The 27,369-nt window shown below is 42.3% G+C and overlaps 3 protein-coding genes across 3 annotated transcripts; 1 reads left to right on the top strand and 2 right to left on the bottom strand.

Moving 5' to 3' along the window:
- Positions 1–227: 227 nt before the first annotated feature.
- Positions 228–8,040, bottom strand: LOC120057102 (ribonuclease kappa-B). Its single transcript, XM_039005518.1, has 3 exons — positions 7,840–8,040; positions 1,263–1,345; positions 228–1,096 (listed from the first exon to the last, which is right to left on the bottom strand). The coding sequence occupies exons 1-3, from the start codon at positions 7,915–7,917 to the stop codon at positions 952–954; spliced, it is 306 nt and encodes a 101-aa protein (XP_038861446.1). The 5' UTR covers positions 7,918–8,040; the 3' UTR covers positions 228–951.
- A 92-nt stretch (positions 8,041–8,132) lies between these two features.
- c12h17orf49 (chromosome 12 C17orf49 homolog) lies at positions 8,133–19,021 on the top strand. The gene is made up of 6 exons (XM_039005517.1): positions 8,133–8,421; positions 8,552–8,646; positions 17,346–17,447; positions 17,735–17,961; positions 18,194–18,298; positions 18,442–19,021. The coding sequence occupies exons 1-6, from the start codon at positions 8,401–8,403 to the stop codon at positions 18,504–18,506; spliced, it is 615 nt and encodes a 204-aa protein (XP_038861445.1). The 5' UTR covers positions 8,133–8,400; the 3' UTR covers positions 18,507–19,021.
- Positions 19,022–21,855: 2,834 nt separating this feature from the next.
- LOC120057100 (protein FAM122A-like) lies at positions 21,856–25,548 on the bottom strand. Its single transcript, XM_039005516.1, has 9 exons — positions 24,783–25,548; positions 24,582–24,666; positions 24,224–24,280; positions 23,944–23,990; positions 23,818–23,872; positions 23,608–23,675; positions 23,434–23,489; positions 23,188–23,272; positions 21,856–23,083 (listed from the first exon to the last, which is right to left on the bottom strand). Exons 1-9 carry the CDS (start codon positions 24,881–24,883, stop codon positions 22,969–22,971), a joined length of 669 nt encoding a protein of 222 aa, XP_038861444.1. The 5' UTR covers positions 24,884–25,548; the 3' UTR covers positions 21,856–22,968.
- Between the last annotated feature and the right edge of the window lie 1,821 nt (positions 25,549–27,369).

Here is a 27,369-nt window from a genome sequence, read left to right as displayed (position 1 = left end):
GGTAATTTCCAATTGAGCAGACATATGCAGCGTTTACCGTAAATGCAGTCTCCGTCAACGCGGGACCATTGCCTTTAAATTTCAATTGAGCTTTAATGCTGAACTTCCGCAATATGGATTGAATAGAGCCCATCAAACCCCAATGTTTATCCTTGCCACCGTCATGTTTTCTTTTCGGGGAGGCGCAGCTATGGCCTTTTGTCAAACATGTATAGTCAAGGAAGCAATTTCCTTTTTATCCTTCCAGTTTATTGCAGGGAACATCTACAAGAGACTGAGGTCCTTCACATCAAGTACCATTTAGTTAGATCCTTTCACATCATTACACTCAGGAAAACAAACACATTAAATAAATACTTCATTCAAACATTTGGTGCACCATATTTTTCTGAGGAACTACTACATAAGTGACTAACAAATTAAGAGCTATATCTCAACAGCATACAATTCACAACAGCACAAACACAAAAGACAGTACACAAAATGTACATATTTAACCATTTTTGACATCTCTCTTGATTTGACCAACATTGACCATTATGAATTTGCAGTATATTCACATTTCTCTATTGAAACAGGAGATCATTCTACATCTTTTTGTAACTTTGTAGTTTCTGTTGCATCTAGGAATTTGTGTTGAGTTATCTAGCACACATGATGTATGCACTGAAATGGTCCTTGAGGGGAACAAGATTTACAATTTTATTCACCATGATCAATTTACAGTTTGCATTTTTGGGTTACAGTTTTGGTCAATTCAATAAATAGTTGTATGCAAATACAAGGAATGATAGATTTCAGTCATTAGCATATAACAGAGAGGACTTATGTTGAATGTTTTACTCTGAAGTTACAAATAAATAGCTTTTTATAAGGTTGCTTCCCTTGAGAACTTGAAATAGAGTGTGTGTGTGTGTGTGTGTGTGTAATCTTCTGATGCTGCAGGGGAACTTATGTCACCATGTACTCCTGGCGCTTGTTGAGTCGAACCTGGCAGAGTGACACCGCCCCCACTGCAACATAAATGGCTGCTGCGATGAAGCAGTTGATGCCCACCTGGTTGTAGAGTCCATATATGGTCCCCGGGGGGTTCTTACTGTGGGGCAGAGAGAGAGATGAAAGAAAGAGTTGAGTTTGGGGGAAAACCCAAGAGAGACAACATGGGATGGTTTTCTAAGGGTGAATTCAACAGGGATCTAAACTAGAAGAGAAACTCAGTTCATTGTAAGGGTCTAATGGTTCCTTTTCTTCACACCACTTACTCATTGCGGATGTCCTCCTCTGTGAAGGGCACGTCCTCAATCAGTACAGCAGACTTTGCACTGAAGAAGATCCCCAACATCACCTACAATACAACAAGAGAATACATATGTTATGCATTATGCACATTCAGTGTAGTCAGAGAGTAAAGGGGTTTGGATTACGGGGCCAATTAGGGCCTGTCATGCCAAATAGTGTCCCCCTCTACGGGATTCGATGAGTTCTAGCTTCTGTTGCCAAAACTTGCAACATTCTGACCGGATTACGTAATGAACCAAAGCATCCGTTGCTATGCTGGTTGCTTGGCTCCTTTTTACCTGGTAGCGGTTGCGAAGGAGGATGCGGGCAGTCCTAGTTCACCTCAAACACTCACCTAGTCCTCGCAAAATGATTACCTCAGATTTGCTCTCCAAGGACAGTTTTTTATGGCAGTGACAACCTGCTAACTACCTGCTTCTTCAGAGGACCGAAAAGACTGGGAAGAGAACATTTTCTTTACCATGTATGTCTTTACAGTGCCTTGCAAAAGTATTCACCCCGCATTTTTCCTATTTTGTTGCATTACAACCTGTAATTTATTTGGATTTCATGTAATGGACATAGACAGAATAGTCCAAATTGGTGAAGTGAAATTCAAAAAAATGACTCGTTTCAAAAAATAAAGTGTTGCGTGCATATGTATTCACCCCCGTTGCTATGAACCCCCTAAATAAGATATGGTGCAACCAATTACCTTCAGAAGTCACATAATTAGTTAAATAAAATCCACCTGTGTGCAATCTAAGTGTCACAATCTCAGTACATATACACCTGTTCTGAAAGGCCCAGAGTCTGCAACAACCCTAAGCAAGTGTCACCATGAAGACCAAGGAGCTCTCCAAACAGGTCAGGGACAAAGTTGTAGGAAAATAACAGATCAGGGTTGGGTTATAAAAAATTATCAGAAACTTTGAACATGCCACGGGGCACCATTAAATCCATTATTGAAAAATGGAAAGAATATGGCACCACAACAAACCTGCCAAGAGAGGGCCGCCCACCAAAACTCACAGACCAGGCAAGGAGGGCATTAATCAGAGGCAACAAAGAGACCAAAGATAACCCTGAAGGAGCTGCAAAGCTCCACAGAAGAGATTGGAGTATCTGTCCATAGGACCACTAAGTCATACACTCCACAGAGCTGAGCTTCACAGAAGAGTGGCCAGAAGAAAGCCATTGTTAAAGAAAAAAATAAGCAAACATGTTTGGTGTTCGACAAAAGGCATGTGGGAGACTCCCCAAACATACGGAAGATGGTACTCTGGTCAGATGAGACTAAAATGTAGCTTTTTGGCCATCAAGGAAAACGCTATGTCTGGCGCAAACCCGACACCTCATCACCCCGAGAACATCATCCCCACAGTGAAACATGGTGGTGGCAGCAGCATGCTGTGGGGAGATTTTCCCCATCGGGCAGGGACTGGGAAACTGGTCAGAATTGAAGGAATGATGGATGGCGCTAAATACAGGGAAATTCATGAGGGAAACCCGTTTCAGTCTTCAAGAGATTTGAGACTGGGACGGAGGTTCATCTTCCAGCAGGACAATGACTAAGCATACTGCTAAAGCAACACTCGAGTGGTTTAAGGGGAAACATGTAAATGTCTTGGAATGGCCTAGTCAAAGCCCTGACCTCAATCCAATTGAGAATCTGTGGTATGACTTAGATTGCTGTACACCAGTGGAACCCATCCAACTTGAAGGAGCTGGAGCAGTTTTGCATTGAAGAATGGCCAAAAATCCCAGTAGCTAGATGTGCCAAGCTTATAGACATACCCCAAGAGACTTGCAGCTGTAATTGCTGCAAAAGGTGGCTCTACAAAGTATTGACTTTGTGGGGGTGAATAGTTATGCACGCTCAAGTTCTGTTTTTTTGTGTTTTTTTGTTTGTTTCACAATAAATATTTTGCATCTTCAAAGTGGTAGGCATGCTGTATCAATCAAATAATACAACCCCCCCCAAAAATGTAATTCCAAGTTGTAAGGCAACAAAATAGGAAAAATGCCAAGAGGGGTGAATACTTTCACAAGCCACTGTATTTAAGTACATATTGTTAAATAGGAACAAATCATTTAAGCTGTTTTTAGATTGACGTTGCTAGCTACTGTACTTATATACCTCAGCCTGCTTAGCCAGCTACAGGAGCTGGCTAGCTAGCCAGACCGGTTATATTCTGTCACCAATGGCTTGTGTTTATACATTTTTTACAATTTGTTTTCTATGGTACATAAGACATATTTCAATGTCTTACATTGTCAATAGATATTGCTTTCCTACCCCCTCCTCCAGGTTTGGTGAATGGACGAGGAGGTATCCCGTCCACCAGAACCAGTGAGTTCGGATCAGTCTGATTTTCTGTGCTCTGAGTCGGACCAGCTTGAGGTAGGCTATACCTTCCAAATGTGTTGTAAGGTACATATCTCCCATTTATAACACTGCACTAATCCATCACATTTTCTCACAGTAAAGTGTAACCTGTGTGTTTGCTTGTTTACATCTGTCTCCTACCCTGTTCCCTTTAACTCTGCTTCTGTTCTCCAGGACCTAGGGGTTCTGTTCAACACCCAGACGTGGATCCACCTGATGTCCTCCATTACCAACCACCCTCCAACTTTTCATTACATCAACTACAGCTACTGTTGTCATTATCTGCTAAGAAAGTTCTTGCTCTATCATACTGGGTACATAAATATGTGAAATACACAGATTAAAAACACTAGCACTGCAAACACTCAGAACAAAGAGAGCAGCAGTGCCTGGACTTTGTAGTCTCCTTCAAGTCCCCCTTCTGAGACTGGCTGCCTGTTGAGAACAAGTGACAGGCAGAACCTCCCACCCACACAGCAACCACCTCCTCTATATCCCACACACCAGAATTCAGTATTTTAGTCTGTGAGTGTACAAAAAATCTGAAAATAAATTACTGGCAAACGTTGATAGGTTTTGGTACCGTTGTGTATTAAAATCTTTAATATTGCCAGGTTCACAGCTGCTTCATAAGGTGTTCCTTATTGTAAGTTATCCTTTGTTGGTATTTATTTGTTCTACATTATTCATTGTTGTATCCTTGGACCCACAAATAAATATATACATTTATATAAAAAAAATACAAAAAAATACACACAAAACCACAAGGGCATATTAATGAGCTATGCGAGATAGAAAAAAATTCATCAAATCATAATAGAGGACTACTGAAATTATATTTCAGTGTAGATAAGGGAAGCATCCGATTGGAGTTTTCACTCACTACCAAATATGGTGATGTGAGGAAGCCCAGTGGCTGGCAGTGGGAGGAGATGGAGCAAGATGGATTTTGGCAGACATTCTGTTCATATTCTCATGGATGAAACATTATCTCCATACAGTTTTCTGTTTTCAAAACTAGAATCTGTAACAAACAGAGTGTACTGTATTTTGTAGACTTTAGTCTTTGCCAACGTTTCTAAAAACGGCATTGTTTAGGAGTGCAAGGGCGAATTGAGTTATTCCACACGTGCACAGAAATATGCAAATAAATGCTAGAACGCGCCAATAGGATCTCACTAGCTCGTGCTTGGCTCTGCACACATCGTTGTTTGTTCTGCCCACTAGGATTAATTTACTCCCAATGGAAACGACAGGCTCTGGTCTATATTGGGTTAGTTATAAAAATCTGTTTTCACCAGAGAAGAAGGGTCATGGCTAGAAGGGATCTAGCTTTTGTCAGGATTTACTTTTCGTAACAGGTTTAGCAGAAATTGCACAGCTGGTTAGGAGAATTAGGCTAAGGTGGGGAAAAGGGTTAGGGTTAGCTAAAATGCAACGCCCTAACCCCTAGACATGACCGAGAGGAAGAGGTAAAGCGAGAGGGATAAAGAACAAACAGCAAAAACATACATGATCAATTACAAATATTAGAATGAACTATTAAAGACTACCAGAATCCCACTGGATTCTCCAATTACATTGAATGAACTACAGGACAAAATACAAACCCTCCAACCCAAAAAGGCCTATGGGGTTGATGGTATCCTAAATGAAATGATAAAATATACACACCACAAATTCCAATTGGCTATACTTAAACTCTTTACCATCATCCTCAGCTATGGCAAATTCCCCAATATTTGGAACCAAAGACTGATCACCTCAATCCACAAAAGTAGAGACAAATTTGACCCCAATAACTACCGTGGGACGTGTCAACAGCAACCTTGGGAAAATCCTCTGCATTATCATTAACAGCAGACTTGTACATTTCCTCAGAAAAAACCCTGTACTGAACAAAATGTCAAATAGTTTTTTTTACCAAATTACCGTACAACAGACCACGTATTCACCCTGCACACCCTAATTGACAAACAAACAAACCAAAACAAAGACAAAGTCTTCTCATGCTTTGTTGATTTAAAAAAAAGAAGCTTTCGACCTAATTTGGCATGAGAGCCTGCTATACAAATTGATGGAAAGTGGTGTTGGGAGAAAAACATACGACATTATAAAATCCATGTAGACAAACAACAAGTGTGCGGTTAAAATTGGCAAAGAAACATTTATTTCCATAGCGCTGGGAGATGAGACTGGGATGCAGCTTAAGCCCCATCCTCTTCAAAACATGATTTAAAAAATAAATATATATATATCAACGAATTGGCATGGCCAATAAAACAGTTCGCTGCACCCGGCCTCACCCTACCAGAATCTGAAGTCAAATGTCTACTGTTTGCTGATGATCTGGTGCTTCTGTCCCCAACCAAGGAGGGCCTACAGCAACACCTAGATCACAGGTGTCAAACTCATTCCACGGGGGGCCGAGTGTCTGCGGGTTTTCGCTCCTCCCTTGTACTTGATTGATGAATTAACATCACTAATTAGTTAGGAACTCCCCACACCTGGTTGTCTAGGGCTTTATTGAAAGGAAAAACCAAAAACCTGCAGACACTAGGCCCTCCGTGGAATGAGTTTGACACCCCTGACCTAGATCTTCTGCACAGATTCTGTCAGACCTGGGCCCTGACAGTAAATCTCAGTGAGACAAAAGTAATGGTGTTCCAAAAAAGGTCCAGTTCCCAGGACCACGAATGCCCTAGAGCACACAAAAAAATCAATATATACCTCAGTGCCATAGGTAACTTCCACAAAGCTGTGAACGATCTGAGAGACAAGGCAAGGGCCTTCTATGCCATCAAAAGAACATAACATTTTACATATCAATTATGGTGGGTATAATTTGTGGAACGTTTCAACAGGAATCTGTTCCAAAAACGTTGTAAATAACAAGGTTGCCAACAAAAAGTTTAAGAATAAGCTACGAGGTGAGATGATGCCTATTCGGCAGCTAGTTAATTGATCGTGCTACTTTGTATGTGTTGTTTGTTGGCAACCTTGTACTTTACAAAGTTTTTGAAATAGATTCCTGTTGGAACGTTCCACAAACTATACCCACCATACCAATTAGGATCTGACTAACAATACTGGAATCAGTTATAGAACCCATTGCCGTTTATGGTTGTGAGGTCTGGGGTCCGCTCACCAACAAAGAATTCACAAAATGGGACAAACACCAAATTGAGACTCTGCAAAAAATATCCTCAGTGTACAACATAAAACACCAAATAATGCATGCAGAGCAGAATTAGGCCGATACCCGCTAATGATACAAATCCAGAAAGGAATAATTAAATTCTACAACCACTTAAAAGGAAAGCAATTACTAAGCCTTCCATAACCTACAGAGAAATAATAAACCTGGAAAAGAGCCCCCTAAGCAAGCTGGTCTTTGGGCTCTGTTCACAAACAGAACCCCAGGACAAAAACACAATTAGACCCAACCAAATCTTGAGAAAACACAGATAATTACTTGACAAAAACAGAAAAACTACAGTGCTATTTGGCCCTAAACAGAGAGTACACAGTGGCAGAATACCTGACCACCGTGACTGACCCAAAATTAAGGAAATCTTTGACTATGTACAGACTCAGTGAGCATAGCCTTGCTATTGAGAAAGGCCGCAGAAGGCAGATCTGGCTCTCAAGAAAAGACATGCTATGTGCACACTGGTTTAAGCCGCAACATTTTTTTTTAAATAGTCTGAGTTTTTAAAATGCAGATTTCTGAAAGCTAATAATGCGACCACTGATTATACTTTCCTGTGGATATAGTGTGACACATTCCTACCTGCAAACGGACCAACCGGTAAAGTTAAGTATTATTTTATTTAACATTCTGGTTTGTAGAGGTCGTGAGAGGAAACTTTCCTGATCCAAATGCTAATTTATACCCGACGTTGAATCCAATGCAATTCAACATCTGGTCTCCAGGCTGCTAGCTAGCTTGCGGCAGCCCAACTAGGCTCTAATTATCAGATAATGAAAAGCTAAAGTTACTTTAGCCCACAATCACCTACAGGTGTCTTATCAAAAAACATGACTGTTAAGTAGCTAATATCGAAAGGTGGAAAATCGTGACACGACCTATAACTAACGCTAGCTAGCTATAGCAGATACTTTACTGGCAAGGATGGGGTGGGAGCTAACGTTAGCCAGCTAATCCTTACCAGCATGATGACTCCCCATATGCTGATCACTATTCCACAAGCGGCCATTTTCGGACCACAGAATAAAAGGGATGGCATCCTTGTACTTTATCTTTTCTAACAAAACAAACAATTTCGATACACTAATCTAAAACAGTATTTTCTTTTCTCAAAGGACGAGCGTCGTCCTAGACTCCATAAGATGACAATCGTTTCCTTCGTTAATTTCCGTAAATGTTCGTCTATTGCGGTACGAAAGCCAATCAAAATTGGTCCTTAGTCAGGCCCCGCCTTCTTCCTTTCTCGAATCTCGCGCGACAGTCACCAGGCTAGCTAGCTAGTTAGTTAACAAATCTTTATTAATTTATTTGACCGTCTTGTTGCGAAATTGAAAAATGTAGTTTTCAAACGATAAAGTTACACTTCGTAAACGCATTAGTCTATGCGAATTTGTCTTGCGTCTTAATTGTTGAAACGCTTAATTTGCCGCCTTTTATTGTAACTACCCTGCTAACGTTAGCTTCCCTTAAGACATTTGCTATTGTTGTTGCCTGGGATAGCGAGCTACAGTAACAGCCCAAAATGACTTCAGCCTCTACTAAGGTACGAACAGTCTAAGATCTTAAACAGTGCTTCTCTATTTTACTAGTAACCATGGTGTGAATGCGTCATATGATATGGCCCTAAGCTAATTCAATACTATTACGTTTCCATGTCTCTATTTCTGTGACAGGTGGGAGAAATCTTCTCTGCAGCAGGAGCAGCCTTCACCAAGCTGGGTGAGCTTACCATGCAGCTGCATCCAGTAGCTGACTCTAGCCCTGCAGGGTGAGTGTACACTCTCTTTCACTCACTCAAAACAATATGGGGATTAAGGTGTAGTTATTCCACAATAACAGAGTGATGCTGAGACTCCGATTTTTCACTTTAAAATATATGTCAAACAAAATCCATTGATTGCTAAGTTAAACATACCATACAACTCTATGCACAAGGACTACTTAACAATTTCCACAGAACATTTTACAAAAACACATTTACTTGAATAATAATGCGGATGCAACGTTTGGTAATAGAATGACAGCACAAACCGTCAAAAATGTAATAAAAGTAAATGGATTTTTGTTAAAAGTAGTAGTTGTCAGTGGTGACCCGTCATGATTTTTTTTGGGGGGGGCTTGCCTGTTTTGCATGTTATTTTGGCATTAATATGTGTCACATATCAGTTTCGAACAATGTACAAATATATATTGAGTTAATAAAGCCGCATACAAACATGGTCTCTTTTTTTATTTTCTTGAGTAAGGCAGCTCCAAAATGCAGGTGTTTTAGCCTAGCTCAGTCAATGCTTTCTGTGGTGGTGGGGCAAACCAGCAGAAAATACAGAGCGTGGCGCCGGTATTGGCTCAGTATTCTGTCACTCATGGGGACTTTACGTCACTGCCATGTGTAAGAGGAGACATTGAAAATTCAAGCCCTTTGGCTACTGTCATAGAAGTGCCCATCCAAGAAGGCTCAAGGTCATTGGCCACAGATAAAATTACTTCAAATCATATTATATGTACAGTAGCTTTGATTGGACTGATCATGTCAACATCATACTTTCAAAATCTTAGCTAGCAGTCATCATCATGAATCAAGTCAACAATCTACTGGCAAATCCTTTTTAATCCTTGTCATATGAAGAGAAATTATAAATAAAACGTATCGGTGCTCATCGGGCATAAACATTACACAACAAGTTGGAAATCTCAAATTCAACAAGTGGTTTGGAAGGAATCAGTGACAGAGGCTGTGTGGCGCTAAATCTGAGATTAAGGGGCTCTTTTCCAAGTTAAAAATGATAAACAGTCAACATTGGCCACGCTGTCAATGAAGCATGAGTTGTGCCACGCTCAAAACAACTCTTAACTTGGTGGACTGTCTCATCAACTTCCTGTTCAAGTGAGCCAAGCACAACAATGTGAGTCCAACATTTTTTTGTATGCTGCTTCGTAAATTATGTAATATTCCAGGGATATATGTATACTGTAGTGCAGGGATATATGTATACTGTAGATGTATGTATACTGTTGCTCTTGCTGCTGGTGATTCTCTGATACACCTCTACGCAGACGACACCATTCTGTATACTTCTGGCCCCTCTTTGGACACTGTGTTAACTAACCTCCAGACGAGCTTCAATGCCATACAACTCTCCTTCCGTGGCCTCCAACTGCTCTTAAATGCAAGTAAAACTAAATGCATGCTATTCAACCGATCATTGCCCGCATTACTTCGCCACCATGGCCTATTTATTGCCTTAACTCCCTTATCTTACCTCATTTGCACTCACTGTATATAGACTTTGTTTTCTTTTGTTCTACTGTATTATTGACTGTTTTGTTTATTCCATGTGTAACTCTGTGTTGTTGTATGTGTCGAATTGCTATGTTTTATCTTGGCTAGGTCGCAGTTGCAAATGAGAACTTGTTCTCAACTAGCCTACCTGGTTAAATAAAGGTGAAATAAAAAATGTTAGTAGCCCATGTGCCTTACCCTAATAATTTGGTCTATTTACCCCTCTTAATTTCACCTACTGTTCTGACTTCTTCTATAGCCTATAACCTGTTTTAGAGAAATGTAATCATTGAATATTGTAAGAGCTTTCATTATCTGCTTATATGCCCCCTTTATTTATCCTACGGTTCTAACTTGGTGTATAGGGAGAGCACTGTAAGAACAGCCCATGTCATGAATTCTGTTGCTGTACATTTCAAAAGTGCTAAACAAATAGTTATATTGACTAACGTTACGTCCGTCCTAGCTCGCTCATTGTCTTAATCGAAATTACGGATTGCCTCTTATCCGCTTGTCGTCCCCTTATGCCATAGTTTGTACATCTCAATTGTCATGAGAAACCACATTTGTTTAAGCAAGTCAGCCATATCAGCTATGTTTTTTTAAAAGACAGTGAACTGTTTCGCTGCCAGACAAGGCTCCGCTGATAGCCAGGTGTAGCAGTGGTAAGATGTTGGGACAGCTTTATGTAGCCCCTAACAGTTTGTGGGCACCGTTTGTCACCGTTATAGTGCAATTAATGTATTGTTTAGTGTTGTGTAGTGGCTTTGCTGGCATGCATTCCACTTGATTTTTTTTTGCCCCACCAAGATTTACATGCTAAAATCGCCACTGCTAGTTGTGCATAGTTATATGGTTTAACTTTGCAGTCGTTTGTTTTTGTTTGACATACATTTTAAAGTTGAAAATCTCAGCATTACTCTGTTACCGTGGAATTGTCCAGCAATAACAGTAGCAGTGATTATTATTATTATTTATTTTTTGTCAAAGTTTACAAAGATTGCATAGAAAATAGATGCGACAATTTCATTTCCATTTAACTGTCGTGTCAATAAAAACAGCTGGATGTAATGACGTCACACCAAAAATATACTTTTTCGCAATAACCTACATTGTCGAATCATGTAGTAACCAACAAAGAAAAGTGTTAAACAAATCAAATATATTTGAGATTCTTCAAAATAACCACCCTTTGCCTTGAAGACAGCTTGCACACTCTTGGCATTCTCTCAACCAGCGTCATGAGGATTGTTTTTTCCAACAGTCTTGAAGGAGCTCCCACACATGCTGAGCGCTTGTTGGCTGCTTTTCCTTCACTCTGCGGTCCAACTCATCCCAAACCATCTCAATTGGGTTGTGGTCGGGTGATTGTGGAGGCTTGGTCATCTGATGCAGCACTCCATCAATTTCCTCGGTCAAATAGCCCTTATAAAATCTGGAGGTGGGTTTTGGGTCATTGTCCTGTTGAAAAACAAATGATAGTCCCGCTAAGTGCAAACCAGATGGGATGGCGTATGGCTGCAGAATGCTGTGGTAGCCATGCTGGTTAAGTGTGCCTTGAATCCTAAATAAATCACATTGTCACCAGCAAAGCACCATCACACCTCCTCCATGCTTCACGGTGGGAACCACACATGCAGAGATCATCCGTTTACCTACTCTGTGTCTCACAAAGACACAGCGGTTGGAACCAAAAATCTCAAATTTGGACTCATCAGACCAAAGGACAGATTTCCACCGGTCTATTGTCAAAGCAAAGCAAGTCTCTTCTTCTTATTGGTGTCCTTTAGTAGTGGTTTCTTTGCAGCAATTCGACCATGAAGGCCTGGTTGACACAGTCTCCTCTGAACAGTTGATGTTGAGATGTGTCTGTTGCTTGAACTCTGTGAAGCATTTATTATGGCTGCAATCTGAGGTGCAGTTGACTCTGCAGCAGAGGTAACTCTGGGTCTTCCTTTCCTGTAGCGGTCCTCATTAGAGCCAGTTTCATCATAGCGCTTGATGGTTTTTGCAACTGCACTTGAAGAAACTTTCAAAGTTCTTAAAATGTTCCGCATTGACTGAATTTGCCGCATTTTGTTACGTTACAGCCTTATTCTAAAATGGATGGATTTTTCCCCCTCAACAATCTACACAAAATACCACATAATGACAAAGCAAAAACAGGTTTTTAGAAATGTTTGCATGTTTATGTAAATAAGTTATGTTTTTTATATTTAATATGTATTCAGACCCTTTGCTATGAGACTTGAGATCACGTGCATCCTGTTTCCATTGATCATCCTTGATGTTTCTACAACTTGATTGGAGTCCACCTGTGATAAATTCAATTGATTTGGAAAGGCACACACGTCTATATAAGGTCCCTTAGTTAACAGTGCATATCAGAGCAAAAACCAAGCCATGAGGTCGAATTGTCCGTAGAGCTCCGAGACCTGCTTGCAGTTTGCCAAAGGCCACGTAAAGCACTCAGACCATGAGAAACAAGATTCTCTGGTCTGATGAAACCAAGATTGAACTCTTTGGCCTGAATGCCAAGCGTCAGGTCTGGTGGAAACCTGACACCATCCCTACGGTGAAGCATGGTGGTGGCAGCATCATGCTGTGGGGATGTTTTTCAGCGGCAGGGTCTGCGAGACTAGTCAGGATTGAGGGTAAGGTTAACGGAGCAAAGTACAGAGAGATCTGCTGAAGGACCTCAGACTGGGGGCGAAGGTTTACCTTCCAAAAGGACAACAACCCGAAGCACACAGCCAAGACAATGCAAGAGTGGCTTCGGGACAAGTCTCTGAATGTCCTTGAGTGGCCCGGCCAGAGCCCGGACTTGAACCCAATCGAACATCTCTGGAGAGACCTGAAAATAACTGTGCAGCGATGCTCTCCATCCAACCTGACAGAGCTTGAGATGATCTGCAGAGAAGAATAGGAGAAACTCCCTAAATACAGGTGTGCCAAGCTTGTAGCGTCATACCAAAGAAGACTCCAGGCTATAATCGTTGCCAAATGTGCTTCAACAAAGTACTGAGTAAAGGGTCTGATTACATATGCACATTTGATATCTGTTTTTTTATTTTATAGAAATTAGCAAAAAATTCTAAAAACATATTTTTTTTGCTTTGTCATTATGGGGTATTGTGTGTAGATGGAGGGGGGGAAACGATTTAATACATTTTAGAATAAGGCTGTAACGTAACAATGTGGAAAAAGTCAAAGGGTCTGAATACTTTTCGAATGCACTGTATATGTTTCACGAGCCCACAAAAGCCAGCATTTATAGAACGCAAGAATTGACTAATATTCTAATAATTCTCATGTGCCAACATATCTCCACGGTCCCTGCCATGGTGTAGTTGCTATCCTGTAGATCTGAAATAATTGGATGGTGAAACTTGCATCCAGCCGACCAGAAAAAGAAGGCGAAGCAGTTCAGGCATTCTTGAAAGTCAGGACAATCCTTGTCAAATCAAATCAAACTTTATTTGTCACATGCTCCGAATACAACAAGTGTAGACCTTACAAGCACTTAACCAACAGTGCAGTTCAAGAAGAGTTAAGCAAATAAGCTAAAGTAACACAATAACATAATAAGGTTATATACAGGGGGTACCGGTACCGAGTCAGTGTGTGGGGGTACAGGTTAGAGGTCATTTGTACAGTTGTGGCCAAAAGTTTTGAGAATGACACAAAAATGAATTTTCAAAGTTTGCTGCTTCAGTGTCTTTAGATATTTTTGTCAGATGTTACTATGGAATACTGAAGTATAATTACAAGCATTTCATAAGTGTCAAAGGCTTTTATTGACAATTACATGAAGTTGATGCAGAGAGTCAATATTTGCAGTGTTGACCCTTCTTTTTCAAGTCCTCTGCAATCTGTCCTGGCATGCTGTCAATTAACTTCTGGGCCGCATTCTGACTGATGGCAGCCCATTCTTGCATAATCAATGCTTGGAGTTAGACAGAATTTGTGGGTTTTTGTTTGTCCACCCGCCTCTTGAGGATTGACCACAAATTCTCAATGGGATTAAGGTCTGGGGAGTTTCCTGGCCATGGACCCAAAATATCGATGTTTTGTTTCCCGAGCCACGTAGTTATCACTTTTGCCTTATGGCAAGGTGCTCCATCATGCTGGAAAAGGCATTGTTCGTCACCAAACTGTTCCTGGATGGTTGGGAGAAGTTGCTCTCAGAGGATGTGTTGGTACCATTCTTTATTCATGGCTGTGTTCTTAGGCAAAATTGTAAGTGAGCCCACTCCCTTGGCTGAGAAGCAATCCCACACATGAATGGTCTCAGGATGCTTTACTGTTGGCATGACACAGGACTGATGGTAGCGCTCACCTTGTCTTCTCCAGACAAGCTTTTTTCCAGATGCCCCAAACAATCGGAAAGGGGATTCATCAGAGAAAATGACTTTACCCCAGTCCTCAGCAGTCCAATCCCTGTACTTTTTGCAGAATATCAGTCTGTCCCTGATGTTTTTCCTGGAGAGAAGTGGCTTCTTTGCTGCCCTTCTTGACACCAGGCCATCCTCCAAAAGAACTTTGCCTCACTGTGGGTGCAGATGCACTCTCACCTGCCTGCTGCCATTCCTGAGCAAGCTCTGTACTGGTGGTGCCCCGATCCCACAGCTGAATCCACTTTAGGAGACGGTCCTGGCACTTGCTGGAATTTCTTGGGCGCCCTAAAGCCTTCTTCACAACAATTGAACCGCTCTCTTTGAAGTTCTTGATGATCCGATAAATGGTTGATTTAGGTGCAATCTTTCTGGCAGCAATATCCTTGCCTGTGAAGCCCTTTTTGTGCAAAGCAATGATGACGGCACGTGTTTCCTTGCAGGTAACCATGCTTGACAGAGGAAGAACAATGATTCCAAGCACCACCCTCCTTTTTAAGCTTCCAGTCTGTTATTCAAACTCAATCAGCATGACAGAGTGATCGCCAGCCTTGTCCTCGTCAACACTCACACCTGTGTTAACGAGAGAATCACTGACATGATGTCAGCTGGTCCGTTTGGGGCAGGGCTGAAATGCAGTGGAAATGATTTTTGGGGATTCAGTTCATTTGCATGGCAAAGAGGGGCTTTGCAATTAATTGCAATTCATCTGATCACTCTTCATAACATTCTGGAGTATATGCAAATTGCCATCATACAAACTGAGGCAGCAGACTTTGAAAATTAATATATGTGTCATTCTCAAAACTTTTGGCCACGACTGTACATGTAGGTAGGGGTGAAGTGACTGCATAGATAATAAACAGCGAGTAGCAGCAGTGTAGAAAACAAATGGAGGTGAGGTTAATGTAATAGTCCGGTGGCCATTTTGTTCAGCAGTCTTATGGCTTGGGGGTAGAAGCCGTTAAGGAGCCTTTTATTCCTAGACTTGGCGCTCCGGTACCGCTTGCCGGTAGCAGAGAAAACAGCCTGACTTGGGTGACTGGAGTCTGACAATTTTATGGGCTTTCCTCTGACACCGCCTATTATATAGGTCCTGGATTGCAGGAAGCTTGGCCCCAGTGATGTACTGGGCCGTACGCACTACCCTCTGTAGCACCTTACGGTCAGATGCCGAGCAGTTGCCATACCAGACGGTGATGCAACCAGTCAGGATGCTCTTGATGGTGCAGCTGTAGAACCTTTTGAGGATCTCTTTTCAGTCTCCTGAGGGGGTAAAGGTTTTGTCGTGCCCTCTTCGTGACTGTCTTGTTGTGTTTCGACCATGATAGATCATTGGTGATGTGGACACCAAGGAACTTGAAACGCTCTACCCGCTCTACTACAGCCCCGTTGATGTTTATGGAGGCCTGTTCGGCCAGCCTTTTCCTGTAGTCCACGATCAGCTCCTTTGTCTTGTTCACCTTGAGGGAGAGGTTGTTGTCCTGGCACCACACTGCCAGTTCTCTGACCTCCCTATCTGCTGTCTTATTGTTGTCGGTGATCAGGCCTACCACTGTTGTCATCAGCAAACTTAATGATGGTGTTGGAGTCATGCTTGGCCACGCAGTCGTGGGTGAACAGGGAGTACAGGAGGGGACTAAGTACACACCCCTGAGGGGCCCCAGTGTTGAGGATCAGCGTGGTAGACGTGTTGTTGCCTACCCTTACCACCTGAGTGCAGCCCGTCAGGAAGTCCAGGATCCAGTTGCAGAGGGAGGTGTTTAGTCCCAGGGTCCTTAGCTTAGTGATGAGCTTTGTGTGCACTATGGTGTTGAACGCTGAGCTGCAGTCAATGAACAGCATTCTCACATAGGTGTTATTTTTGTCCAGATGGGAAAGGGCAGTGTGGAGTGAGATTGAGATTGTGTCATCTGTGGATCTGTTGGGGCGAATTGGAGTGGGTCTAGGGTATCCGGGAGGATGCTGTTGATGTGAACCATGACCAGCCTTTCTAAGCACTTCATGGCTACCGACGTGAGTGCTACGGGGCGGTAATCATTTAGGCAGGTTACCTTCGCTTCCTTTGGCACAGGGACTATGGTGGTCTGCTTGAAACATGTAGGTATTACAGACTCAGTCAGGGAGAAGTTGAAAATGTCAGTGAAGACACTTTCCAGTTGGTCCACACATGCTTTGAGTACACGTTCTGGTAATCCATCTAGCCCCGGGGCTTTGTGAATGTTGACCTGTTTAAAGGTCTTGCTCACATCGGCTACCGAGAGCGTTATCACACAGTCATACAGTACAGCTGGTGCTCTTTTGCATGCTTCAGTGTTTCTTGCCTCGAAGCGAGCATAAAAGGAATTTAGCTCGTCTGGTAGGCTCGCGTCATTGGGCAGCTCCCGTCTGGGTCTCCCTTTTGTAGTCTGTAATAGTTTTTAAGCCCTACAAAGAAACAATTTTTTTATAGTTTTAAAATGGATTTTGCAAGTAGTTGGCTTTAGAATTAAATGTGGAGCTTTATAGTTACGTGATATCACGTGCCCCGCCTACCCTTAAAATTATTTGGCAATCATAATTTATTCGAAAAACAGTTTCCGTCGTCATTTGTCGCAATTAAGAAAGTTAGACAAAGGAAAAATCCACCCGTCGAATGGATAAAATGTTGCCGATCTTTAGAAAATGTGTCTTGTATCTCCCGTTTCCATTACACGTCGCAATGTTTTTGTGGGGTGATAAATCTGGGGCAATGGAAACCTTCCTACTGACTCTTCTCCTTTCTTCTTCCCATTACTATGTCCCTCTCCCCAGAGCCAAATGGACAGAGACGGAGGTCGAGATGCTGCGGTCAGCTGTGCGGCGCTTCGGTGATGATCTGAACAGTATCAGCTCTGTGATTAAGGAGCGCACTGTGTAAGGACCCTTCTGTCCCCTCTTTCTTGCCATCCATGTTTATTCTAGCCTGCCACACTTTCAATCTTTCTTTCTCCCTCTCTCATCATACTGCACCCACTCTTACAATCTTTCATCCATTGATCTTTTATCTTTACTGCCTTTTTTCTAAAGAAGACATCTGGCGGGGTTGACTTCAACTCCTGACATCTCTGTTGGCAAATTACCTTGTTTACCATTATACATCCTATGTTTAAACCTGTATGAAAATCACATAACCAATCTGTTGCCTCCTCTGTTTTATGCAGAGCCCAGATAAAGACGACAGTGAAGAGGAAACTGTATGAGGACAGCAGGGTGCCCCTCTCCTCCGACTCCCCCAAAAAGATCACCAAGAAGACCACAGTCATCATGGCAGCCGCACTAGCACCCGTGGCCCCCACTGTCATCGCAGTGCCCACCTCACAGGTTGTCGTGACTACAGGGCTGCAGAGCCCCTCTATGCCCACTGCCATCAAGAAACAGAAAACAGCAGGTAAGTGGAATGATACAGGCCTTTACGTCATGGGGCAGGGATTGTGTAATGAATAGGGCTTGTATACTGATTTTAGTTTATTCCATTTTCATCCATAGTGAAAAGACAGACATTTCTTTTGAAATATGCTAACCCTTTTCAAATCAATACTTCTGATGCGTTTACCCCAAACATTGGCTGACTTGAATGTATGTGCAAGTTTACTAACATGTTTCCCTGTCTGTGTGTGTAGATGTGACGCTCAGTGCTCTGAATGACTCTGATGTAAACAGCGACTTGGTGGACATTGAGGGACTGGGAGATAGTTCCAACACCAAGAAGCTCAACTTTGATCAAGGTGAATGATAATATCCGCTCCATCACTGGCTCTCAATCAACATGGTTCACATTGTGGCATTATGCCAAAGTCCAAGGTATTTAGCTGAATAGAGTCTTCATCAGTTCTGTCTTAAATCTATGTGGCTCATCTTGTTTTCCCAGAAAGCCTCAACCTGGACTCCAGCCTAATCATGAACTCGAGTGACCTGCCCCTCCTGTCTCGCTGACCTCTAACCCACTGTACCATTGGGTTGGAAACACTCGGTCCCTATATCACCAGAGAGCAGACTACAGTTAGTATCTTTCTTACAGAGCTTTTTTGGACACATTTAAGCAGATAGATGTGTATTTTTATGAACAGACCCCTCTCCCCATCGAGTACATCTCTATTCAGTCTGGGGCATTTCTACTGAGGAACCCTTCTATTTTGCTGTTTCTCACAAAACTATAGTTTGTGTGATGTATAGCTTTTTTTGTATTGTAACATTTATTTGCTCTGCTAATTTTCGAAGTACTGTTTTGCAGCTGAACATATGCTGTTCATGATCTCCAGAGAGAAATGGTGTTTCAGTGCAGATGTCCATCGTGTAACGTAGTGAGTGTACATGTTGTGTACCACTGGTTGATATTTAAAAATGCAAGACACCAGCTATCCAACTATTACTGGTATTTCATTTTGTTCACAATGGTTGTGCATGACATGATTCCTCTTATGTTGATGTTTAGTAAAATGTTAATCTCTTTTGTGTCTGTTTCACTGGGCTCGTAGAATGTGATAGAGGGTAGTGGTTCAGACTGCCATCTACTGGCTGTTATAAAAAAAGATTGCAGAAATGTACAGGTGACCAAATCAAATTATCTATGGAGACAAAGGCAAGTCCACAGGTTTTCTAAAATACAGTGACTTTTTATCATGATTTTTATTTATATATATATATAATACAATATATTTATATTTAAAAGGTGTACATTCTCACTCTTTCTTGTGCTTTACAGTTCCATAAAAATACAATCTTCTCTTTGTGTAGAGACTTGTCAAAGCTATTTACAGTTTGAAAATACTTGTCTGAATGTTCTGGCAATGTGCTTTAATTCCCTTTCTCACAATAACATCTTTATTACCTCCTCTCTCTCTCTTTGTTAATTCTATTGTCAGTCAAACATTTTTAAAAAAAGGGGGAAAAGGGGCCCTCTAACACTGACATGTCATATTTGGAAAACAATCATTTTTAAGATTGTGGCTGTTCACATTTTTTTTTTTTATGTGATATTTTGTATAATGACAACAGCAACAATAATGAAAAGGAAACAATAAAATAATCAGTAAATGGCAATACAAATGAAGTGTGTTTAACTGAACTCGCACCAACCAGATGGTCTCCTGGTTGAAGTATTGCAATTGAGACGGCCAGACGTGGCCTCTGTTTGTCTCCTAGGCCTGGGTCTGACCAAGGTGACATATCTATCTCCTACAGGCAGTGGTCTCATATGACAGGACACTGGGAAACACTGCTGATAAGGCATGCAAACCCTGTGGGTCAACTACAATGAACATCAGATTATTTAAATATTTTATATTTGGCTTCAGATCATGTCCAAATGTATTTATTTCCCTCTAGTTTATCTTTTGCAACAAGGATGGGATTGGTGTTAGTGCCATTTGATTGCAAGTTTTACTTGTAGGTTAACCGCAGATTAAAATGGAGTTAGCTATATCAGACAGATCAGCATCTTCTGTGGATGTTCATGTCATTTGACTCAGTATGCATTTACAGAATATCTCCCCATAATTAGGAAAGAGTATCAAATACATGTGTCTGAAAGCTAGTCTGTCTGTACAATGAGTATGAAAAGGTAATCATTTGGGTTTGGCAATGTGAGTTGATTGATCATCTACACTAGGATCTCAATCATACACCTTGGCGAGAAATGGAGCTGTGATGCAGGTTGTCAATCTAAACAATGTATGCAGTCAAAATATAACTACAGTCTTGAGAACAAGTGAACATGAATATAACTTGAACTGGAGGTTTTATTTCCCTCCAAATTCACTGATTGTCACTAAGGAAAAACAAAATTCCTTCATCTAAAATCAGTGGTTAAGATCAGCAGATGACCCTCAACCCTTGCTGACCCAAGCACTTCTCTGAGACAGGACCCTGATGAGAAACGAGCAACTGAAGCAAGAAATATACAAAGCAACAGCATGTCTTAAAATCAGGATATGATCCCATTCGTGTAACAGCAATATTGATTAATAATGTGAAACTAATACTGTGCAAAACTGTGAAAATAGGAAGTAGAAGGTCTACAAAAAGGAGACATTTTCTGTCCATTGCTGTAAAACTCAGCTCTGGAAAGGGCATTTGAATTAAGAGTATTACACAGTTACTGTCGATAACATTCTGTTTTTGTATAAGACACTTCTCTAAGCAGCTTATATAGACTATACATTTCACAAGTCAAAAGGTCTGGAGGTCACAGTCATGGGGTTAAAAACCACATACCTTTCCCATAAATGACATAAACCCAAACAGCATGATATGCCCTTGATGTCACTTATGATATCTATCTACCAGGGTACTGAGCATGTATAACCATACCACATTACAGAATTTGAATAAGACCGGTCAGCAATGTAATCCATGGGGAAAATGTATGTTAACACCCCACAGACTACCTCTGTTAAAGTACCCATATAGAGAAAGGGTAATATCACGCTCTACCCAGAGGACTGAGATCCCCAGTCCTGGTCCTTTCTATTTAACTAAAGAACACACACCTGTCAAGAGGTGATTCCTTCGTCAAGTAAATGTGTTTTTATAAAATGTTCAGGTGAAATTGTTCAAAGTAGTCCTTGTGCATAGAGTTGTATGGTGTTTAACTTTGCAATCATTGGTTTTTGTTTGACATTTTAAATAGAAAAATCTGAGTCTGTAGCTAGGTTTCCATCCAATTGGTGACAGATTATCATTTGAATATTCTAAAATACGGTGGTGGTGTTTCCACCAAACTGACTTGTTGCAGATAATAATCAGTGTGTGATGACAGTGCACACAAAACATACTTTTTTGCTTAAGTTTTCATGTATCGAATAAAAATAAAAATGTGTTTCCATCACATTTAACTCTACCAATACTTTGGTCACAAACAGTTGTGTTAAATAGCAAATGTGCCTACTCTGGTCTTGGCATGTGCGCTCTAGCCAATACAGTGCAGGTAGGTTAATCTACATGATGAGATTATTATGGATAAGAGCGAGAATATTTATATTTGTCAAAATGGCAGTCAAGTATCGATCATCATGTCACCAGAATAAGACTCTCAATATTTATTACAAAGGAGCATCGTGCACTTTCCCCACCCTGTGAAGTTCATAACTTATTTCATCTGTAGCCTAATAAACTGCATGGTTTCCTTGAGTTGTAGTGGGAGGACCACACGTCATCGTGTGACTCCAAGTTTACTTCGATGTGGTTATTATATCAATATTAGCGCATAAAGCCATTTCTTGCATAATTTATTTTACAGACACAAAAAGATCCTACCATGTCGAATTAACAAATTATCTGTCGGCATTTAGAAAATTGTACTGAAACTTCGTTACCATCACAGCTGTCGTAATTTTTTTTTTATACAATATGACTTTACTAGCATAAAAACTGTGGATGGAAACGTGGTTTGTGTCACTCTGATACAGTGGAATTGCTCTGTCATGTCAATGACAGATTTGTGCTAAAATTTGAATTACCAGTATCCACGCAGAACAATCATTAGGATTGGGCCCTTAAGGACCAGGATTGGGAGGGACCTCTGGGCAGAGCTTTGCTTGGGGATTCTATATTTACAGTACAAACCCCTACAGCCAGAGAAAGTGAGGGGCCATAAAGGCAGCCCTGCTTATATCCGCGTATTCACATATCAATACACTATTCACATATAGACAAACTCAGAGCCACCACCGGCTCGGCAGTCCGCTGTGGTGACTTATTGTCTCATGTTTGAGTGCTAACTTCTAGACTATCAAAGAATACTGGACTATTGGGTCCCGTTCAGTGGGATATAACATTCCCTCACCGTTACCCCTGAACACAACTTCAGACAAGGCCTTTTCTTGACTATTGGAAGAACTCATTCTGTTTTACAGTACCAGTAACACCTCTAGATATGGGATAAACAAAATCCCAACAAGGAAAATTACAACCATAGTTGACATTGGTTATCACAACACAACCCACATGTCAACTACAGCGAAAAGTGAGTCCAGAAGTTAGTCAAACGATTTTCTAAGTTCTTTCCCATTGTCATCACAATCTCTTCACCCTGACACTACCTTACAATGCACTGGTCACCAACTTCCTTTAGCAGGGCATTTCCTGCAACCTTCTGATTAACAAAGTACGGGTGCCAGTCTTTGTATAACATCTAGATATTATCAATTAACTTGATTACAAATCCAGATCTGATTACTTCAGGAGCCAAGGAATATGTTTCCCCAATGCTCTGATGGTTTGAGAGAGAGGAGTGCTCCCTGATAGGCAGATTGTGTAGAAACTAGGGTTCTGATAGGCTTACTGAGTTGATTCCCATGATAGGTGGACTGGGTGAGTGGGGCTGTGTTGAGGGATCCAGGGCCCTGACAGGCTGACTGTAGTCCTGGTCTATGATAGGCTCCTGGTGTTGGGGTGTCTAGATGTTGGCCTGGTAAGAGGGGGGAGGAGACAGGGACAGTGGACTACCCTGGGGACTGGCATCACACACAGACACACCACCTGTAGGAGAGTCTACAGACGCCTGGGACACACTGGGGGAGGGGGAAATAAGGAAAAATAGAAAGAGGTTAACAGAGATGCAGCTAGCACCATATTTGCAAGAGTGTGTTTGTGTGCGTATGTTTCTAGTTCTCACCTGACTGTGTAACTAGTCCGGTGAGCAGGTTCTGTTACCCCGGCAACAAACAGCTTCTTGGGCGGGCCATCAGACTCCACTCCTCCTACATGGCAGAACAACAGGATGGAGGAGAGGACACAGACAAACACACACACACACACACACACACACACACACACACACACACACACACACACACACACACACACACACACACACCAAGACTGAGCAAAGTAAGCACTATTCTTGAAGCAACGTTCTTACCTTTCCTTTTCAGTGGAGTCAGGGCAGGCCATCTCACAGTAGAACTGACTGTAGGCCTGGTGGGGGACACATTTTATGTTAAGATGGTGTGGACACAGTGTCAGTCCACAATCATAGGATGGCAATGAATCTGCACTCAATTTAGTTTGCCATACAGCGTGGAACTCAACTCACCCCCTAAACCTTCGAGTTGGACTAGGGGACGAATTGGGTGTGACACCACTGTCCTGTGAATGGAATCCCTGTGAAAGACAGCGGACCAAAATAAATGTCAGATGCCTCTTTATCCATCTATTTATTAATCATTCATTCATTACACCTCTCTCCATGCTTTGGTATGACAAAGCACTACAGTCACGTGCAGAACACACAGGGAGTACTCACCCCTGATGAATGATCATGCCAGTGACTGACAGGAGGAGGGACCAGGTTGGAAGCACTACAGCAAGAGAGAGAGAAAACATAGTAGTGTGTATGTATGTGCATTTGTACAGCGTTTTACTACCTTACCTTAGTCTCTGAAGACTCCCCCTGAGTGTCATCTCCATATTCTCAACCTGGAACAAAAACACAAACTTCCAGTCAGTGGTCATACACCACACATACTACAGCATGCTGCACACACTCTGAAACACCAATGTGAGCACTCACATAAGATAACCTCACACAGAACTGTACTAACACACAGGCTAATGCTTAAGCAAACACCCAAACCAGCATCATTACTCAGAGGCAGGCATTTGCACAAATAGAGGGAAGAGGCCCAGAATATCCCTAACCTTGTCCTCACCTGCCTTTTGTGGTCTGGTCTCTCACCACCCAATGAGAAAGGGGACAAGGGGACGGCCTGTGGAAACAAGACTGGAGGTATTATTGTCGGCCTCCTCTTGACGGAGTAACTGACAGAATACTGAATGATAACAGACAGGCATCCAGAGACAGACAGAAATACATGGAGATTGAGAGATCAGAAAACACTGAAGGCATTTCAACACCAACTTAGTCAGACAGAACACACACACACACACACACACACACACACACACACACACACACACACACACACACACACACACACACACACACACACACACACACACACACACACACACACACACACACACACACACACACACACACACACTCACCCGATAAGGGCAACTGGGATTCACAGAGACACTGCTCCGCCGATACCGGGCTGAGCTAGTTGGACTGAACACTGTCATACCATCACTGTTACACGGAGGAAAACAAACAATACAATAAAACTCAGTCATTCCAAAGCAGACATGAAAAACAAAATGACAAGACAGTTGCATTCACTCAAAGAGAATATCAATTTCACTGACCTGACACTTGTGATCATGGGGGCGCTGTTCGATCTACGAAGAGCCCCCCCTCCGCTCCCGGTAGTTGCGCCTGCGCACTGGTCCACTTCCATTCGTTCCATTTCTTGAAATCCCCGGCCTCCAGCCTAGCAGCGCGAGCTGCTGGCCTAAGAGTGTTCACAGGCGGCGTACGGCCCTACTCTAGCTCGGTGAAAGCCCGACCTGCAGGCCTCACACACAAAGCTTTCGATCCAATTCAGAGCCGCTAAATCAGCGGGAAATGTACTTGGTGTCTTCCTTCTATCTCATTTTTGTTAAATGAAGTCAGACTTTTGGCTCCAGTTACTGCAAGCGACTATTCGTAGCTAGCTAGCAAGCTAACCTTATAATAAAACACCCAGAAACCCAATTCCTATGGTTGCACAAAGGCTAAACAAACAACGCATAGAAAAACACTAAACTAGCGAGATATATCCCTTACAATAAATGTTAACGTAAATTAGGTTAGGTTAGCAGGCCAGCTGGAGACGTGACTTTTTAAGATTAGCTAGCTGGGTAGCTAGCTACTCCAACTGTTGGCTAGCAGCTAACCAGTCAGTCAGAATAAAACGGCACTGTCCTCAACAACAATATAACCTTAGGTTTTGGGTCGTTGAAGTGGTGCATCCTCCGGTTAAGTTGTTAATTGCGCAATCGACCAAATCTCCCAACATTAGAACTATATCGAAATATAACTAATTGAAAGATTTTACAACATAGTCCTCCAACAATTAGAGGTAGTTCGTCATCTGTGATTACAGCGCCTCTCCTTGGCTAGATAGAATATTGCACGAAGGAGATTCATTGCAACATGAGAAGGCTGGAGTGCTGCATGAGCACATTGTCTGCCTGCCTGCTTGGGCTGCATCACTTTTCCCAAACTGATTTTGATAGTAGACAATCAAAGAGATAAGGCTATGGTCAGGGATAAGGGTTGGTGGTAGGCCTATGCTTAGCTTAAAATACAATATCTGATGTGTTATGGGGTGCCTAGCCCGGTTGTAATTCAAACCCTGCACTGGTTTACAATAGTACACAAGTGATTTTGCACAGTTGTCCTTTTATAACAATCACCCTGTTGAATTAGACTATTTAAACTTCCTCCATGGTTTCCTCTTGAATTGTCCTCAACATTAGACTGTTCTGGATGCTGCTACTGCTCCTATGCCTCCAGATTTTTCACACATGCTTTCCATTAACAGAGGCAGGGGAGGGGACTGTCCCAGCCTGTGTTATGCCCACCTTTTCTACACCAGCTGTCATGGCCTGGAGAGGGGGGCAGAGTTAGGGTCATGATTGGGAATGAATACAGAGTTTAAAGATGTGTGAGGGTGTCAGATTAAGCAATGTGCAGTGTCAGAGGACATACAGTATTGTATGTAGACCAGATGAAAGGGAGGTTCATTAACCTTCTACCCTCCTTATGGATTGGCTAATTATCACAGGACACTCCCCCTAACGTCCAGTCTTCGTTGGCTGGTGATCACACAAATAAAGTTAAACACAAACAAGAAATAGACCACACTGTTCCACACTGATAACTGTGATTATACTTTATACTTTAAGACCCTTCCTTTTGTGGGTCTGGAGGGGGTGATTTTGGGGTGGATCTGCCCTCTCTGCAAGCCCACTTCCCCCCGGTCCGCCATGTGGAGAGCCCACGCTGGCTCACGTCAGAGGAGTATGTGGGAATCATCTTGGATGCCATCAAGATGAGTAAGAACGTGTGTCTGGGCCGCTATTTCTTCCAGCTGCAGGGAGAGGGCATGGGGACCAAGACGGACGGGGCCGCGAGGATCATCGACGTGTGGCCCCTCAACCTGCTGCAGCCGAGCAGCACGTCTGCAGCCTCCGTGGACGTGTGCAGTCTCTTCCTGCTGCAGATGGCTTGTGTTCTCAACATGGCCAGCAGATGGCGCCATGCCAGAATGAGAATATTCCTGTGTGTGGAGGCAGAGTCCAGCAACCAGGGTTGGGTGGTTAAAGAGGAGACCTACCGGGAGCTGTTGAGGAAGCTGAGGACCAGGGCCTCCATCAAGATAGTGCCCTGGGACTCTGTGGTGCAGCTCTACGGACAGAAACAGATACGGGACCCAGAGCTGGAGGGCCTGACGAAGCCGGCCCAGGCCCTTTCAGAGGACTTCCAGTCTGCAGTCAACAGGATGCAGATGGAGCACAGCACTGAGGCTGCTGTCCGCTTCCTGTATTTACCACGCCCCCCTGCTCACTCCAGCCAATCACAAAAATATCTCAGTCAGCTGGAAGCTGTGACTTACGGTTTAGGCCCAACCCTCTTGATTCATGGTCTCACCCCAGTCACGTGCACTGAGCTTTGAGTGTGTCACTCTGTGTGTTTATGGGATCAAAATGTAATGTAATTAACTTAATCCTGAACATGATAGAAAGGGCAGTCTAAATGCTTACAATATGAGCTACTTTACATAACATACTTTTTAGTTAGAAAATAAACACACAGGCACACTACACAACGGGACCTATAAGTATAGCTCTGTTCCCTGGGCATGTAGTTTCACATCTTGTATTGTAACTCATTGACACATCCACTCAT

This window comes from Salvelinus namaycush, chromosome 12, assembly GCF_016432855.1.
Source record: "Salvelinus namaycush isolate Seneca chromosome 12, SaNama_1.0, whole genome shotgun sequence".
Lineage (NCBI taxonomy): Eukaryota > Metazoa > Chordata > Actinopteri > Salmoniformes > Salmonidae > Salvelinus > Salvelinus namaycush.
Note: the sequence above shows the minus strand (reverse complement) of the source record. Positions and strands in the feature narration are given on the sequence as shown.

Coding starts and splice junctions, on each gene's coding strand:
- LOC120057102 (XM_039005518.1), bottom strand. CDS start 7,917: ATGCCATCCCTTTTATTCTGTGGTCCGAAAATGGCCGCTTGTGGAATA. Junction 1,346..7,839: donor TATGGGGAGTCATCATGCTG/GTAAGGATTAGC, acceptor GTTGTATTGTAG/GTGATGTTGGGGATCTTCTT. Junction 1,097..1,262: donor GAGGAGGACATCCGCAATGA/GTAAGTGGTGTG, acceptor TCTGCCCCACAG/TAAGAACCCCCCGGGGACCA.
- c12h17orf49 (XM_039005517.1), top strand. CDS start 8,401: ATGACTTCAGCCTCTACTAAG. Junction 8,647..17,345: donor GCTGACTCTAGCCCTGCAGG/GTGAGTGTACAC, acceptor CCCTCTCCCCAG/AGCCAAATGGACAGAGACGG. Junction 18,299..18,441: donor GAAGCTCAACTTTGATCAAG/GTGAATGATAAT, acceptor TTGTTTTCCCAG/AAAGCCTCAACCTGGACTCC.
- LOC120057100 (XM_039005516.1), bottom strand. CDS start 24,883: ATGGAACGAATGGAAGTGGACCAGTGCGCAGGCGCAACTACCGGGAGC. Junction 24,281..24,581: donor ATCCCAGTTGCCCTTATCGG/GTGAGTGTGTGT, acceptor TTGTTTCCACAG/GCCGTCCCCTTGTCCCCTTT. Junction 23,084..23,187: donor CGGACTAGTTACACAGTCAG/GTGAGAACTAGA, acceptor CCCCTCCCCCAG/TGTGTCCCAGGCGTCTGTAG.